A 17,732-nucleotide genomic window follows, 5' to 3' on the forward strand; every position below is an offset into this window, starting at 1 on the left:
TGAGGCAGTTTGTTTTTCTGTGAGTTATCATCGGTCTTTCTCCCAACATCTTCCCAATGTCTGGATCCCCAGATATTAGGTGGCAATATTTCTTGATTTTTGTTGCTATTATGCCACTTTCTTTTCTGTATGTTGTTACAAAGCGTGGGGGACCATATTCCTCTTCCTGTTTGGTATCTTTTGGTGTCAATATTTCCCTTCTTGTTCTGTTATCAATTCTGCTCTTGCATTTCTGTAAAATTCTTTCCTTGTAACCTCTTGTTCTTAATCTGACCATAGATTCTTGAATGTTTTCCTCTGCATCTGTTTGTTTCAAGCAGTTACTTTTCATTCGAGTAAACTCTCCATAAGGAATACTTGCCAGTAATGACCTTGGATGGAAACTTATCCCATGTAGTATACTATTTGTAGATGCCGTTTTCCGAAATAGGGTGGAATTAATTTGATTATTCTCGATGTAGACCTTAATATCCAAAAAATCTTTTTCTTTCTTGCTTGAGGTACACGTGAATTCGAGACCAATGACGTTGTTACATAGCTTGGAGTAGTACTGATTGAATTCCTGTGGTGTGCCATTCCAAACTAAAACCAGCATTTACAATGCAATGGTCTCGGCATTGGTAAAGTTAGAGCTATTGGCATTGCTCATGATATTATTTTTGTGTATGTTTTTTGTTTTTAAAACATTTAAAGAAACTGCATTGTCATGAGCAATGCCAATAGCTCTAACTTTAACAATGGCGAGACCGTTGCATTGTAAATGCTTGTTATATTACTGCTGGCAACCTTGCCTGATGCACCTTGTTGATCGCTTGTAGTGATCCTGAATATGATGGCCACTAGTGTAATCTTGTCTGATATGGTCACTATTACAACACTAACAATATTAGTAGCTCTCAATGAGTTTCACTGCACACAAGTAGCTCTTGCTACAGAAAAGGTAGGGGACCACAGACCTCCAAATTTAACAAACCACCGCCAGCTAAGCATTATCTTCAGGGGTCAACAGGTGGCCTGAGTGTGAGAGGAAGCAGCTTGGGCTGCTGCCACCACGAAAAGAGTAGCACTTAACCGAATACATCACCCCTTGTATATGAATCTAAACATCATTCCCGCTGCATAAACCTACCGCTCACACCTGTACATGATTCAACAATTCCCCCCAGTACATAAATCCATCCCTTACCTTTCTGTGAAACCACACATCACCTCTTGAATATCAATCCATATACATCACCCCTCTTGCATTAAGCCTACGCATGAATCAACAACTCATCCTGGTGCGTCATCCATGTATCACCCCTGTGCATGAACAACACTCCATGACATGAATCCCTCACACCACTCACATACACGAATCAACAACACAAACACACATTCCCGGTTCAAGAGTTCACCTCTATGAAGGAGTCAATGTTTCACCCATTTACAGGAATCCAGACATGACCTCTCTGCATGCACCCATCACTTCTTTCTGTGTTTTTCTAGCCACACATAATTGCTGGTGCCACTAGCTGTGCCTGCAGTTCCTTGGAATTGTGTGAGGCACTCTCATGCAGTAACACGGGTCTATATATTGGGAAGAGGAGCTAGCTAACGGCTAGGGCGGTCGACCTCGAATCTGGGGAACTGGGTTCGAGTCTCAGCAATGACGCTGAACATCCTGTGATTCTGGGCAAATCACTTAATCTCTCCGTGCCTAACGAAAATGAATGTGTCTTCATGTAATGCAACTGGTGCTATGTAAATCGCTCTGATACCCGATTCGGGTCAAGTTTGTACTAAATAAAACTGTGTAAAATAAAACAAGCATTTGCAATGCAATAGGTCTCGCATTTGCACGCGTTTAAGCTATTGGCATTGTAAAGGACAATACCTTTTATTTATGTTTTCAAAACCAATACGTAAGTAAAAGGCATTGTCATTTACAACTCCAGTGGCTCAAATTCTCGCAAATGCGAGACCTACTGCATTGTAAATGCTTGTTCCAGTAGCACCCCAAGTTGAGTCCGACAACCCTAAATACCTTTGGTCCCACTTGACCAATGTGAACCAGACTTGGGAGAAGTCACCATCCAAAATTCAAACTTTCAGATTTGCAGATTGGTCGAAGAGGTTACATGTCAAAAGGGAAATCTTAAATCTAGTGACATTTCCGAGTCAAATGGAAATCGCTGAACCCAAAATCCTGTGTAAAAATGCCTTTCCTTGGCTTAGTGAATATTAATTTGCTTGCTTTGTAAGCAAAAACCTTGTGTCCAGGGTGCACGCAGTATGGCCGAAAACTTTTGCAAACAGAAGACAATCCTTCTCTTACAACAGAAGTTGGGGATGCTGTATACACGTTGCTTTGTTTCTTATTGAAAACGTTTGCAAACATCGCTGTTTGTAAACAAAACAATCAAAACGACACAGAATGCCCATGCCCTGGTTGGCCGAAATCACACACCGCCCAAAACACACATATATGCCACAAGTCATGGTTGTTGGACAATTAATATACTCCAATGTTTTCAAGCATCAAACACAGCACAACTTAGAATTGACGAATCCAACACCTAGGCAGGCCCAACTGTCACACCTACACAAAACAAATACAAGACACAAGTTATATTCGGTCCAAAAATAAAGAATACTACAATGTGACTAACATAAACCATATTGACAAAGTTGGTGTGGGTGAAGTTCACACAGCGGTGGGCCCAACTGTCCCACCTACCTCAGACACATACATGCCCAGGCTATGATGGGTTAGAAAAACACAAGCCATGCTGTAGTGTAAGGTTCTTAAACATCCAACAAAACATATCAAGGAAGTTGGGTGTGGGAGAATCACATGCCGTGGCAGTCCCAACTTCATATCTGCCACATAAACACACACAGCAGTCAAGTTGCTGTGGGTTAATAACAATAAATAAAACACAAAAAGTAAATGTAGGGCAGCCCCTAGGCCCCCAACTGACACCTACAGGGCGCAAGTTATGATAGATTCAGTAATATCAATGTACTCATATGCAAACCAAAAACATCAAACAAAGATGTTGGGAGTGAATCCCACACTCTGGCAGCCCCGCCCTCATGCTCACCACACACACACGCCACAAGTTAGGTTGTGTTCAAACATAATACATACTTCTGTGTCCACAAACATGAAACAAAAGCCATCAATAATTAATGGAGTGTTTTAAAAAACACTCATAAAACAGAGTTTTATGGCCTTTGATTAAACGTATGCCAATAGTGTGCGCTAACTTCGGAAAGAAATATCACTCAATAAGAAGTTCGCTGACGATATAAAAACAAAATAATATTAGAAAAAAAGCCAGACACGCTGCATGATGTTTGCAAACACCTAAGTGAGTAAAACAAGAAAGACAAGGAAAATAAACAATCAATATGACGCTCGCTATTATAAGAACCCTGAAAGTATGAAAACAAATGCAATTCCCTGAAAAGGGTTAGGAGAAAGTGCAGATTTATCAACTATTAATACTGGGTACAACAAAAAACAAGTCTTAATAATCACTAAGCTACGTGCACTATGTATAACAGCGCCACATGCACTACTCGCACAGAAAATAACTTTCCTCTGTCCAACACCTGAATCTGATCCCACTTCTCCTCATGCCTTACATCCAAGAACCACATAAAACACACAAAGGCCGCAGCCTGCTCCAGGACCCTTAAGTCGTCTGAGAACAGCAAAACAAAGGGAGTTAGTAGAACATATGGTAAAACGACCTATCTCGAGACCAACACCTTCCACACAGCAAACCAATCCCAACATACAAAAAGTTCCCAATCTCCATATCACCCCCGAGACCACAACTTACAACAGCCCGCAGCATTCTTACAGTTTCTGCTCCTTTCACCAGGTCACACCTTAAGCGCTCGCCTCCTTAACACCCACAGTGTTCCTACAACCAGGAAGACCCTAAACAGCCATACTCCAAGCTCGTACTCGCTGCTACCAGTAAGTACACCAAGCTTACACTGACCAGTCTGCTAAACGTGGTGATCCTTCTTATCCTTAAAACAACAAGACTGTACCTCATCAAACATTGTGCCTCCCTTCCGCACCGCTGCCCCTCACAAGTAAAGTCCCTGCCCAATCTGCTCCCCCAAAACGACAAACCCCGCGTGATCCCCTACTGCTGCGTGCACCGAACAAAGGATACCAGATCCGAGGACTGAGCTGCTTCTTCTTCTGCCCCATGTCGTCCACGCGCCGAGTCCTGCAGAGAAGGGGCAAACACAGAGCAGGCAAGATGCAGCCGCCAGCAAGGAGCCGCGCGTAAAGAGCTCACACTCCCAGATTGCACCGCGATCAGAGGAAAGTAACAATAAAGCAACAAATCAAACAGGTGCCAGCTGAAATATTATGCATGGCGCCCCACGCCATGTTGTTGTAATGAGGGAAGATTAGCTCACATCCAGGGGCGGGACGGCAGGGAGGAGGAAGCTCAGGCAAGCTAATTAAAGAATGAAAGCGGTACAGCCGCTAAAGATAACGCGCGCCGTGCTATTTAAATATTTAAAAAAATAAGACATTAAAAGGCGCATGTTTAAAACAAGAAGTACAAGAGTAGGCGGCTGGAGCTGCAGAGCCGGCGCGGCTTCCTGTACAGGCTGGAAGACCTCAGCCTACAGAACAACGAGGAGCGAGGGGCGCGAACCAGGCGCCATGGAAAAAACCCCAAAGTAGTGCCTACATTCAAAGATGCCGTCCTGCAGCGCAAGTTCACAGTAGTTGATCGATGCTGCTTCCGCCAAAAACGAAAGAGAACGGAAATGACGTGACGGACCACCAGCCAACAGAGAGCACGTTAGGAAGAGCAATGCCAGATTTCACCAATGGTAAGTGAGGAGGCAAAGAGAAATACAATGGGTGGAGTTTAAATCGTAATGCTAATTACTTAATGCCTCGTAGAGGCAGCGCATGCGCTGCCTATGCGAGACCTAAAAATAACATATATATACACACAAACTGCTGGCTGCAAGGTATGCAGGTAAGAAAAAATAAAATGACAGCTCTAAACATACCTGAACCAACAGGGTCTTGTTCCTGGCAAACATCTCTCTGGGCTGGTGTATTTTCTCTCCCTTTGGCGGTCAGGAAGTTGTACACTGCTCATTAGTTAAGCCAAATATTAACTTTACTTTAGGAGGCAGTGGCAGGAAGGTAGGACCAAAGAAAGCACACATTTTCTTCCAAATCTGAACCCTGTATCACAGTTGCTAGAGGGCATCTTACCAGGCCATTCAGGCGACAAGGAGAGGGACTGGTACCAAGAGGTCAAGATACTCACTGTATATGAGTTTCCCTCTATAAGAGGCACTTTCGGCCAAGATCGCAGGGTGGTTGGAGACATCCAACAGAACACAGTAAGGGGCTATGGAAGCTGAAGGACAATAGCAGGCAGAGACCGGCTGGTAAAGAGCAGGTGCACATTCACCCAACCTGTGCCTGCAAGGCTCTGGGGCAGGGCCTCATGGACAGTGTGCATCAACAGTGGCACGTACACAGGAGCATGGCAAAGATGACAACGAGTACCTGGACACACACCTCCACCTTGGGAGGAACTCACCGTCCTCGAGAGGACATCGTTTACCCTGTGGCACGCAGCTAACAAGTAACATGCTACAAACAACAGCCCAAAGGGGAAGGCCCAGCTGAGGAGGGACGGAGTGGATGTTACATGGAAGTGACTTACACACCCTTTCTCTACCAGGGCTACAGACAAAAAGGTCATTGATGCTGGGTCCAACATTCAGTTACCACATAGCCTGGTAGGAGGGGGAGGTAGCACCATTGACTATAATTAGGGTCGTAGAGGTTAAGACAGCCCTAAAACAACACAACATACAAAAAGGAACAGCTCCCGTGACTCACTGTTTCCCAAGCAAGCTGGATGACAACACAGAGTACGACAGAAAAAAAATCAAACGGGGGCAGGGCAGGATAGTAGCATCACCATACCAGGACATTCAGCCACACTGTGTACCCATCACTCACCCCTGCACATGAATCCACCACAAGGCCCATTATAAAAACTAACCACTGACTCCTGAACATGAACCATGAAGCATCCTCCAGTGCTTAGGTTCAGTATCTGGAGATGGGTGACCTCATAAACACAATATACGCTTGCATTCACCTCCCTCAAATAAACACTAACACACGCCCTCGAACCCACCACTCAACCCTAGTGATGAATTCAACGCTACCCCCCATACATAAGTTTACCTTCTACCACCATACGTTGACCCACTCACTTCTGTGTATGGTTTTACCACTCACCCCTGTATGTGGATTCATCAAAGAACCTATATATGAAGCATCACTTTCACGCTTGATTGAACCAGACGCTCACCACTGAATAGAGCCCCCCCCCAACCACTCTTCTGGAATGTGGATCCCCCAGACACTACTGCACTCGCTCACCAATGTGCTCGATGCACCAGTAAAAGTGTAATACGAATCCACGCACATAACTCTCCAAGCTCGCGCCTCTATTTGAATGCACCTTTAACCTGCCCCTCATGCAAGAGAGATTGAACGTATAATACCACTGGTAAAAAGAAGTACTATGCAAATGGTAGGAAGTGCTATACAAACGGTAGTAATCAGTATGCACATACCCTAACCTATGTGTAGGATTCTACCACTGACCCCCTACACTCTAATCTACACATTATGCAACCAGCGCTTGCCTTAAAAAGAAACTGCATCGGAACATGTTAACATATGGTAATCAGAAAGGAGATATGTTTTTCTTTACAGGATGATAGGGTATTACACCCAGCCTAAGGGTGGTGGTCTATGGAGCGGATGCTTCTGATATGTCAACAAACGCATGCACGGTTCCTCGTGCTCCGACTATTGGAAAGCCAAATTAAGACGGTTTTGGGTCGAGCCTCCTCTGAAAAGGTAAAATAAAACACCACAAACACACACCCCCCTTCCCCCGTGTAGCTGTCACTGTCCAAGACTGAATGATCAATATTAAGGTAACAGTAAGAGACTCCCTGCAAGACAACAGTAAGCCCTTGAAAAACACTGACAATCTACAAGTGTCCCGGTGGAGCGGAGTATCCCCGCCTCGGGTTATATGTGTTTATCATCGCATTATTGTGTCTTCGACGTTCCTCTCTAGGCCGCATTTCACCGGCAAAGTGCGATTCCATCACCTGAATCACTTTTAAACTATTTGGTGGATTATTGACTTTTAGCAAAATATTTGCGGGGGGGAGGGGGCGATTCGAATGGAAAATAAGCCTCGGGACTGTTTTGAGGAAGGATGTCCTGCACCCAGATTTTCCATAAATGCCACGCTCACAACAGGTTTCTGCCCTTCTCGTGCTGCGCCGATGGGTCTATGGTAAACAAAGGCAGTGCAGGGCAGTAACGTCCCGTCGTGCACCACACTTGTGCAAACTCCGGATCTGATAACGAGGAAGAATGCCACCCGACCAGGCTGGGGCAAGAGCGGCACCAGTCGGGAAAATGCACAGACGGGTGTTCTCTGCACGAGACATCCTTTCTCGCAGCACTTTCACTTAAAATACAAAGTTGGCAGTTGGGGCACCAGTGTGTTAGCGACGCAGTAAACAGTTGATGGAAATCCAAACAGCTCAATCCTTTTAATTTTTCATAAAAATACGTTTTAAGTAGGAACTCTGAGCATTGGCACTAACCCACCGACCAAGCCCAACAGAGAGTGATGCTCTGTGGTTCCTGCTCCCCTCTCTCACTCACTCAGCTCTCAGGGGAAAGGCACTTACTGCTGCACTCCACGTCCACGCAGCGCTTCAGGTCCGAGAACCTCCGGTCCACAGAGTCCTTCTTTTTGCCCAGGATGGGGCAGCAGCAGAGCAGGGCGGCCAGGAGCAAGAGTAGTCGCCCGGCTGCAGCCATGTTGCCAGCAGCGCTGGCTGGAGCGTGTATGTGTGGATGGAGCCGGGTGGCGCGCATGCGCGGCGAGGGGCAGACACGTCAGCAGGAGACAGCAGAGCACGGATCTGTACAAGGAGAATGTGGAAGAAGGAAGGGAACAGCGGGAGGAGGAGGGGAAGGGGCCGGGGCTGCTGCTACATCATCACCGCATTCCAAAGCCATGAAAGGAGATGGGTAGGGGCACATCCTCCCGCAGCCAATGAAGCTAGCGTCTCTTGTCAGCGCAACACCTCCAGAGGGAACAAGCACACCACCGCCTTTCTCCGAGGCACAGCAGAAATGCCTCGGAGAAAGGCAGCGTCCTTTTCGGATTCGGGGGCGTGTTTTGCTGTTGTCTCCTCCCTGAGACTTCTCGCAAAAAACACGCCCCCCGATCCGAAAAGAACGGGGCCTTATGTGAATGACTGACCTCTTCTCCAATGGCTGGCCAGCATTCAAGAGGCCAGCCAATGGAGAACAGGGGAGAAGAGGGGCGGGTTCAAGCCCCTCTTCTCCAAGTCATTAAATCTCGGAGCGAGACTGCGCAAGCGCAGCCTTCGCAGCCGAGACCTAAAAAGGACGTCTATATAGCGAACCCATAATATTATTTTCTCCAGGTCCTCTTGATTCACTGAGTCCCAGGCTATAGTTTTTTCCTACCAGCCCATGGTTATATTCGCGTAGTTCGGCGAAAAAGAGATGCCCATGGTGGTGCCACATTGTTGTTTAAAAAGTTGTTGATTAAAGAGAAAGACATTGTTCATCAAGCACATCTCAATCATGTGGAGAAGCATTCGAGTATGTTGTAACTCATTGATATTTCTTTGTTTTAGAAAATATCCGCATGCCTCTAGTCTTACTTCATGTCTGATCGAGGTATACAAAGATACTACATCAATTGTAATCAATAGATATCCTTCACTCCAGGTGATTCCATTGAGGATGCATTTAAAAAAGTCACCTGCGTCTTTGATGTATGAGCTCATATTTTTTGCTATTGGTGCCAAGAATCGGTCTACATACTGTGAGACATTCTCATAGAGTGAATCACATGACAAGACTATTGGTCAAGCCAAGTCGTGAGTGCCGCTTCCTTTGTCTCAAAATTGGTGAAATTGGGCCAGGATCCGGCCCCAACGCTGAGCACCCGTGATCGAGCGCGTGGGATGAAAGGGTCACATTGCTGACTATATATATTCATATACATTTATCTGTTCACATAAATAAAGAAATTGATGTGCTCCCTAACATGACAAAAGACAAAAACAAACCCCCAAAACAACTCCATACTAACAATGAGAATCGCGGATACCCACTCATACTAGGGAAGCATACATACCAAACATTAAAAGTATTGTTTACATGTGCCACACATATAAAACTGCATGATCAATGGGCCTATATCCTGTTGACATAAATAAACAGATATCGTTGTCTTCCAATGAACAGTGCATCTATTGGTATGGTCCATCTATTGACAATAACAAGTGTTTAAGCAAAACTAGACACTGAGCAAAAATAAAAATGGTGTTCGGGAACCCATCAATTTCTTTATTTGGTTGAACAGATACATTTATATGAATATATATTGAAAAATGAAATATAAATTGTATTGGTCTGACTCATGAATGTGTATATTTTGAGAGCTGTGCCTACTTTATATTCTATGGCGAAGCATTGGTTGCTTGTTTTACTTTGTCTTTTGCCCCTGGTTTGCTTCCCCCTATCTTGCTTTCAGGGGCCCTCTTCTGCTTCTTATTAAATAGGGATTTTATCCATAAGAAGTACTTTTTAAACACGTGGCCAAATGTGAAAGGAGTGCCTATAGAAGGCTAACACTGCTCGATGAACTGCAATTCACATTCACTTTTCCAACACTGTCTGTGATTCTCACAATTTAAGGACAGAGTTAAAATGGCTGCAGGAGCCATGGCAATCCAGCTTGGAATACCTTTAGAGGCTTCAGACACTGTTGTTGCAGATAAAGCATGCGCCTCTTCGATGAAACGAGAGCCGTTTGGCCCAGTCTTCCTTGTACAAAAAGAATTGCTTGAAAAATTCCTATTCCCTGGTTGGGTTAGTTTGGTGACTTCTCTTTTTTGAACCTTACAGGAAAGATTCTGAAAGAGCTGATCGAGCCCTTCGAGTCCCGCGCGGAGAAGCTGAGCCAGTTCCTGGTTGATATAAAGCCATCTTTGACCTATGACATTGTGCCTCTGTTTGACCCCTATGGGCTCTCCATAACTGATGCCGACTTGAAGTGCATTGTGGTCAGTGAAGAGACCCGCAAAGGGGGAGAGGCTGTCAATCGGAAAAGGCAGGAAAATGTAATTATTGTTCAGAATTGCTTGCATTCATCATTTTGTAATTCTGTAAAGCTTGTGAAAGAGTCAATGGGCTGGGTTAGATAATACAAAAACAGTAATGAAAGAGGGTATGTGCTGTACAATCCACATGCTTCACATTCTACCAGTTCATATTATCTGGGGGAAAGCCATATGTCCTACACTCAGCTTTATGCCGTTGTGAGGATGTTGCTCTATGAGTTGGACATACCTCAATTTCCTCTGAGAGCTTTCTTTGTAGACGGCTCCGCATTCCTTCATTTTCTGAATTCAGAAGGAAATCTAAGAAAGCGCTGCTACAGTGGAAAACCACATCAAAAATACTTTCTATGTACAATGCATCTCTAAGATAAACAATTTAACATGTGACAATTCAGTGTACTTTGAGATGTCATAGTCGCTCATGCATTACAATGCGAGCACTCCCTAGGTGGTCGAATGATACACGAAACAGCCAATAGCGCAAGGCGAGAGAGGATTACTTTTCTAGGAGGAACCAGAGACTACTCTGCATTTTAAATTTTTAAATAATTGGTAACAATAGTTTTTTCTGACAGCTGCACTATCCAGCCAGACATAATAATATTTAATTACTCGAAATTTAATGCAAAAAGATTTTCGAGGTGGTACCGGACTGAGAACGGTGTGTGGACAGCGACAACATGGATATTGGAGACCTCGCAAATGTGGCTGGGGATGGAGTACTGTAAAGCAATGTAAACAGTTTTGAGTCCTTGGCAAGGTAGCCTATTGCCCAGCACCCCTTCCCCACCCAAACCTCATTGCCCCTTCCAGGGGAACCTTCTAAAGTGATTGGGCTAGTCATAAGTCCTCCCATTAAAAACAACCTGTGCACACAAACAAGTTACTTTTATTTTGACAGCTGAGCATGCACAGGTTCCCAATCCTAACATTTGCACTCTCATTCATGCAGGTAGTAATTGCATTTTCAAATCTGTTTTCTTTTTCTCTTCTCTCTTCACATATTTTACCTGAACACTTTGTTTCCCTCTCTACTTAGCTCTATATCTCCATTTACCCAACCTGTCTCAGTTTCAGTCGTCGCTACATAACTTATCCCTCCCTTACTGCTCTCTCATTACTTCTCTTTATCAAATCCTCACCCTTTCCCACTTTAGGCCTACCATTACATGTATCTTCACCATCTTTCTACCTCAATTCTTTCTCTACCTCACCCATCTTTTGGCTCTGATTCCATCTCACTTCCCTGCAACTCTCTTTCATCTACTAGCACCATTCTTGCAACTTTATTCCTCTTTATCTCACTTCTATCTCTTTACACCTCTTACATTACTTCCAACCCTCTCTGTTTCACCCTTACCTAATTTTTCTTTCTACATCATGTCACTGCCACAACCTAATACCTCTCCAGCCCACAACTTTCACCTTTTCTCTACCCAATCTCTGAATTTACTTCACCATTTGTTTGCTATCTCACCTCTCCACCTCCTCTCCCTCTTTCTACTTCTATTCCGCTTACCTCATTTCTTTCACTAATTTACTCTTTCTTCACTACCTCTCTGGCTCTGCCTCTTTCCTCTTTTTCTCTGCCTAACACTAACTCTTTTTCTCATCTGCTTCTACACCTCTGCTATATTTCAGCTTTCTGTCTCCCGCTCCTTGTACACCTCTCTTCCTCACCACCTCTACTTTTCTCTCTACCAAACTCTCCTATGTCTATCTGCTTCACCTCTTCGCTCTGCTCCTCATGTTCTTCTATCCTACACTACATTCTTTGTACCTTTCTCTTTGCCTCATTACTCTTTGCCTGACTTTTCTTTCTGTTGCTCTTCTCATTTTGCTCTTCACTCCCTTACTGCTCTCTCTACTTGCATTTCTTTGTGCTTCTTTCACTTTTTCACCTGCCTGCCTCTACATCTTTCTTCCTTTACCACTAACTCACATCTTTTTATACCTAACTTTTCTCTCTACCTCATCCCTCGGTGTACCACACCCCCTACCTCTTTGTATATGTTCTTCTATTTATTCATATCTCTAGCTGTCCCCACCTTATCTAAAACCTTGCCTATCTCTCTTTTTTTCTACCTGGCTCTGCCTACCCGTTCTCAAATTTTCTTCTGGCTACCGTACATTTTTATTTTTACTTTTCACCCTTTCTAACTCATATCAGTGTGCTTTCATATCCCTTCGACTTCACATCTGCCAGTATATCTTTGGCTATAGCTCTCTGCCCTTCTCTGATCTCATGCTCCCCATACTCCATTCATCTTACTCAGCAGAGTAAGGACAAGGCAGGTGAAGATAGTTCAAGAAAACAATTAGAAGTTACCTGATAAAATGGCAAAAACCCTAAGACAAGCACTTTGATTTTCACTGTTGCAGTGAGAATTCCAGTCATGAATGAGGACTTGTATGCTCCGGATATTTTAAAAAGCTATAATTTTGAGTTTTACGTGCATATGTGTTTTTAAATGTATGCATTAACCCACTAAACAGCCATCAAGTCACCCTTAACATGCCTTTTCTGGCTCTTTCAAAACTGAATTCCACTGGGAGCTATTGAAACAGGGGGTTTGTTGCAGGTTACGAAGTGGAGTTCTGAGGGGGACAGGGGCTCAGTAGCAAAGAAGCGAAGAGCAGCTGGTGCCATCGACAAGAAAAAGATGAAACGAGCCAGTGTAGACGTAGGCAGAAAGGACCGGTGTAGAGAAGGAGGGGAGCAGAGGGACTTCCCGCCCACACCATCACATAGCTAGAAACTCTAAAGTCTATTTAATCGAGATGGGTGTTCCTTGGATCGCATTCATCAGCTTTGACAAGACTGTTTTTTAAATGCGTTCATGAAATGGCTTTGTCCATCTGGGATCGCCAGGCAGTTCATTTTTAGGAAAAGATTGTGTGAAATTCGCCATTGCACCGTGAAAAAAACATAAGATAATGATGAACTTTGATTTTAGTTTGAACACGTGTGGCCACTGGCACACTAGGAGAAATGAACCCCCCTCATGGTTCCTGGTGCCAGAAATCAGGACTTGATCTGTTGCATCCACAGTGGAATCCAACATAAAGGGGAATGACCAGGATCTAAGAGATTCATGAGTGTCAAGATCCGCTGTGGGAAGTGATTTTTAACAGTTGTAGACTCTTTCCTTGTTCCGCTTCATGATCCAACATGCATTATTTCTGCTTCCAGGGGCTTCCCGCTCTTGTCCTGCATGAGATCAAGATCGTGAAAGACCCGCGACACGCCCAGAACGAAGAGGAGAAGATCAGCTCTTCCAGCTTAAGGAGCAGAGAGCTAGGAACCCTGCTCAAGCCTCCCACGGTAAAGACTGGACCTGGATTTAGTTATTTTTAATGTGATGCCAGTCCCTGCAGGCAGCACAGAGCTTTGGGTTGGAAGCAAAGTAGAGTGATCCCAAAGCAGAGGTCGAGTGCTTAGGTTTATGCTTTGAAGTGCTCGGCGCCTAAGCGACTTTGTGCAAGAATTGACACATATTTGAATACACGCCTCTCAGGTCGGCCGATGTCCTTCTTATGTTTCTGTATCTTCTTACAGTTTTCTTTCCTCCTTGATGTTAGTGTGAGATGATGACTTTTGGACATGGCGTACAAAAAGAGCTAGTCGGTGGTGGGTAAGGAGGGGTGACCTCTGATGTATGCAAGATAGACCTGCCTGGGAATGGTGCATAATAAGACCATCCAAAATTATAAGATTGTAGGTTCTTTTCGATTGTGGTTCTCACTTTCTCTCGGTGCATCATTTTTTTCCCCATTGTAGGAAAATGTGAAGATCCCTTTGTGCCCCTACGTAATTGGTCTGACTGGAGGAAGCGGGAGTGGCAAGAGCGCCATTGCCAAGCACTTGACTAACCTTGGTGCAGCTTTGATAGACGGCGACAAGCTTGGCCATGAAACCTACAGTCCCGGCAGTGCTGCGTATCAGCAGGTGGTTGAAGAATTTGGGCCAGGTACATAAAGGTGAAGCATGATGAATAAACATGTGGCATTCCATGTCAAAGCGTGATTCAAACGCGTCGGGGAGTAATAGAGGGATCGCACAGAAAAAACATACAAAGCATTTGCAGAATCTCCTTTTCGATGTTTTTAATATTTACCCTACATATTCTCTCGCGTTGCTATGATCATGAGGTTATGGCTTCCTTCAAGTGCTGCCTAAATCTCTTGATATTTCCTAATATGAGCATCCAGCCATTACTTTATACTTAATCCTGCGAGTTCATCAGCTGTCTTTACTGAAACGGTAGTCTGGTGGTAGTTGGTAGTGGACAGATTGTTTGTCTGACTCTATTACCTATCAAATTACCTACTAGAGCACTATGTCACTTGCAAATAAAGTTCAACGTCAGATTGCATGATAAATCCCAAAAGCCTCCTGTATATTCCTAAAACCCCTGCATGAGATAAGTTTACTTCTGATTGCCACCACTCCGCTTGTCTTCAATTGGCTTTTTCCTTTTTTCTATCCCTGCAAACCTCCTCTCTCTGAACACAACATACTCTGTCACGTGTGTTTGCCATAATCTCTATTGTAGCATTTCAGCAAATTGCCCACACCTCATATCAAAGATCTGTCATAACGAACTCCTTTGTAACTAATACCGCCGCATCCCCTCCAGCCCATTCATTAATCGCACCAGCCATCGGCATGAACTCGCATATCTGCTACTAATGATCACACATCACACCAGTAAATGGAATCTACCTCAAAACACTGAAATGCCTGGAATGGTTTCCTTGAAAGCACAAGATTGATCCCTATAACCAGTAAACAGTAGGCTAATCACTAATCTTGGGTTTCCCGGAGCAGCGTACTGCCCAGCGTAAATCGCTTCAACGCTTCATCAGGTATTAATTACAATATTATTCACCTCTGACCCTTAGGTACCACTGTTTTTAGGTCGAGGGACGATCCGGTCTGCCGAAGGCAGAACCGGAAGTCCGGAGATCTTATGTTTCTGAGAGTGGCTCTTTAGCCCGCCTCTCTTTTTGCCTCTCCTCCAAAGGCTGGCTTCTTAAACGGAGGCCAGCCTTTGGAGGAGAGAGCCGTCCCTCCAAATAGGCTCCGTCTTTTTCAGATTCGGGGGCGTGTTCCGTGCTCTTCTTTCCACTTTTTAGCCACGCCCTTTTTTATGCGTGTTTTTCTCTCCTCCAGCCAATGGCAAGAGGAGAGAAAAAGAAACACGCCCCCGAATCTGAAACCGCCGCTGCGTTTCTCCGAGGCATTTCTGCTTCGCCTCGGAGAAAGGCAGCGGTGTTCTTGTTGTGTTTCTGCTTTTGTTCCTTCCACACACCTCAGTTGCAGGCTGTAGGCAAACTACCCAGCGGTTTCTCCCATTCCCCTGCGCTGTTTTTGTGTTAACGAGGAAGTTAACGAGAACAGCATGGTCGGCGTGTTTGTTTTGATGACAAGACACATTTGTAATACCTCCCGTCTTGGTTTGGAGCAGCGACCTTTGCTTTCTTCTGCTATCCTGCGCGGTGGAGGTTTTAGCCCCGTGCGCTTCTTTTACTGCGCGTGGTTTATTTAGCATATAAAGACATGCGCACCAGTAACTCTGGCTCTACAGGGGAGCAGGGCGCCCGGCACTCTAGCAGGGTGCACACGGGCTGTACACACCCACCTCTGCCCTTCCCCGCGGCCTGTCCAGGACCGGTGACCTTCAGAGGGCAGCTGACGTGGATTAGGGGATTTGGCCCATAAGACATTTACTTGGCTTGTGTTCTTAAGGAAACCTGCATTCCGCCTTTTCCCCTTCGCTTGCGTTTTTTGTGTCCAATTGAGCCTCCTTGGAAGCCACGAGACAAAACAAACCCCCCTCACTCACAGCACTGCCAGTCTGATCTGCCCCCCGTGGGCATAAACCGGTTTAGAGGTGACCTGGTTCACCCAGGCACCTATGGCTGAAACTTTACTTTGTTAATTTAAAAGTTCCACGTGTGTAAAATATGACAAAACTAGTTATGGCAGTGAAGGAACTGGCAGAGAAATGCGCCGCTTCAATGGTTCCTAACGTTGTCTGTAGAGCGCTTTAGCATAACTTTTTATATGCAGTTATTTTAACCCAAGTAAACTTTGTACTCATTTTAACAACATTTAACAGATTAAAAGGACAACTTTGTAGTGATTTGAATCTGTTACCTGCGTTTCTCGTCAGCGAGTGCTTAGCTCGCTGAGCTACCTAATTTGGTAGTCCAGGCTGCTTCCTTTAGGGAGCCCAGGTGTAGGAGCCACTTACATTCATTAAGGGGTCCTTCTGCTTGCTGCCTGTTTCTAGTTACAGCCTGCAGATCTTATCTGTGATTTGTGTTTAAATGTGAGGCTCTCGCGACAAAGTTGTAAACCTGATTGATTTGTTTTCGCCGTCTGAAGTTTTTTACACGTCATTGTTTGTCTTTGATGTGATTTGCCGACTTTGAGACACGCCCGTGCCCCCAGGCCTGTATCTCCTGGCCCCGGGGCTCTGCAGACAGTTCACAGGGGCGCCTTTGTCTCCCAACAATAGCCACAGAAGGAGCCCCCGTGGGGGGCAAACAACCCGAAACGTAATATAGTTGTCTGGCGGCGGGGCTTGGCGGCCGTGCTTCCAACCACAAGGTGGAAATGTGAGCACGTACCGGGTGATGTCACTTAGTGAGGTGCCCCCCCACCCCTTGTCTTGACTCCTTGAGTGGTGCAGACGTGGGGTGTCTGACTCTGGACCTGTGGGCTACTGTGGGGGCAGTGTGCAGGCTTCAGCTGCTAATCCCGGGTTCACAGCCAACGTTGATCCTATCTGATCCTGGCTGCTGCTGACGCTCAGTGTCTCGCCTTTGTTCTTGCGCACCTCTTTGACTGAACACTCCCGGCCCTATGGGTGTAAGGTACTCCAAGGAATTCTTCAGCTTTTGATACGGAGTCCGCCGTGTTTTATTACCCTGATAAAGTGATGCAGGGAGACGGAGCACCGGTTGTGTTTCCTGTGTCATCTGTGACACCGTCAACCTCCTGGTGTGGCCCTAGCGGGCACCCTGCAAGTTAACTGTTGTTATATAGTGCCTCACTTATGTTTCAAAGCACTGTAAGCAATAGCTGTTGTCATTACATCATTTAATATTGCCCAATTGGGCCTCGGACACATCACATGCTAGCTGAATTCGCAGGGGTTCAAACTCCTGCCCCGGGCCAGTTAATAGTTGTGACGTACGTCAGATCTCTGGGGCCAGCAGCGCTGCATTCTGGGATTCACCTGGGCACGTACCTCACAACCTAACAACTTCACTCTCTCTCACTCATTACCTCAATCACTCTCTATCTCACTACCTCACTCTTTCTATCTCACTAACTCACTTTCACTCTCTCTTTCACTACGTCTCTCTCTATCTCACTACATCACAACATCACTCTATGCTTATATATCACTACCTCACAACATCCCTCTCCCTCACTACCTCACTCTTTCACTACC

The 17,732-nt window shown here is 45.2% G+C and overlaps 1 protein-coding gene across 4 annotated transcripts in view; it reads left to right on the forward strand.

Annotated features, from left to right (window-relative positions):
- COASY (Coenzyme A synthase) overlaps nt 1-17,732 on the forward strand; it is a 133,445-nt gene that overhangs the window by 51,318 nt on the left and 64,395 nt on the right. For all 4 annotated transcript variants that reach the window (XM_085620390.1, XM_085621150.1, XM_085620535.1 and 1 more), the window contains exons 3-5: nt 10,049-10,263; nt 13,457-13,588; nt 14,045-14,234. In XM_085620390.1, the coding sequence (XP_085476516.1) occupies nt 10,049-10,263; nt 13,457-13,588; nt 14,045-14,234 (537 nt within the window). The remainder of the gene's footprint in view (nt 1-10,048; nt 10,264-13,456; nt 13,589-14,044; nt 14,235-17,732) is intronic.

This window comes from Triturus cristatus, chromosome 1_1 (genome assembly GCF_964204655.1).
Source record: "Triturus cristatus chromosome 1_1, aTriCri1.1, whole genome shotgun sequence".
In the NCBI taxonomy this organism is placed as follows: domain Eukaryota; kingdom Metazoa; phylum Chordata; class Amphibia; order Caudata; family Salamandridae; genus Triturus; species Triturus cristatus.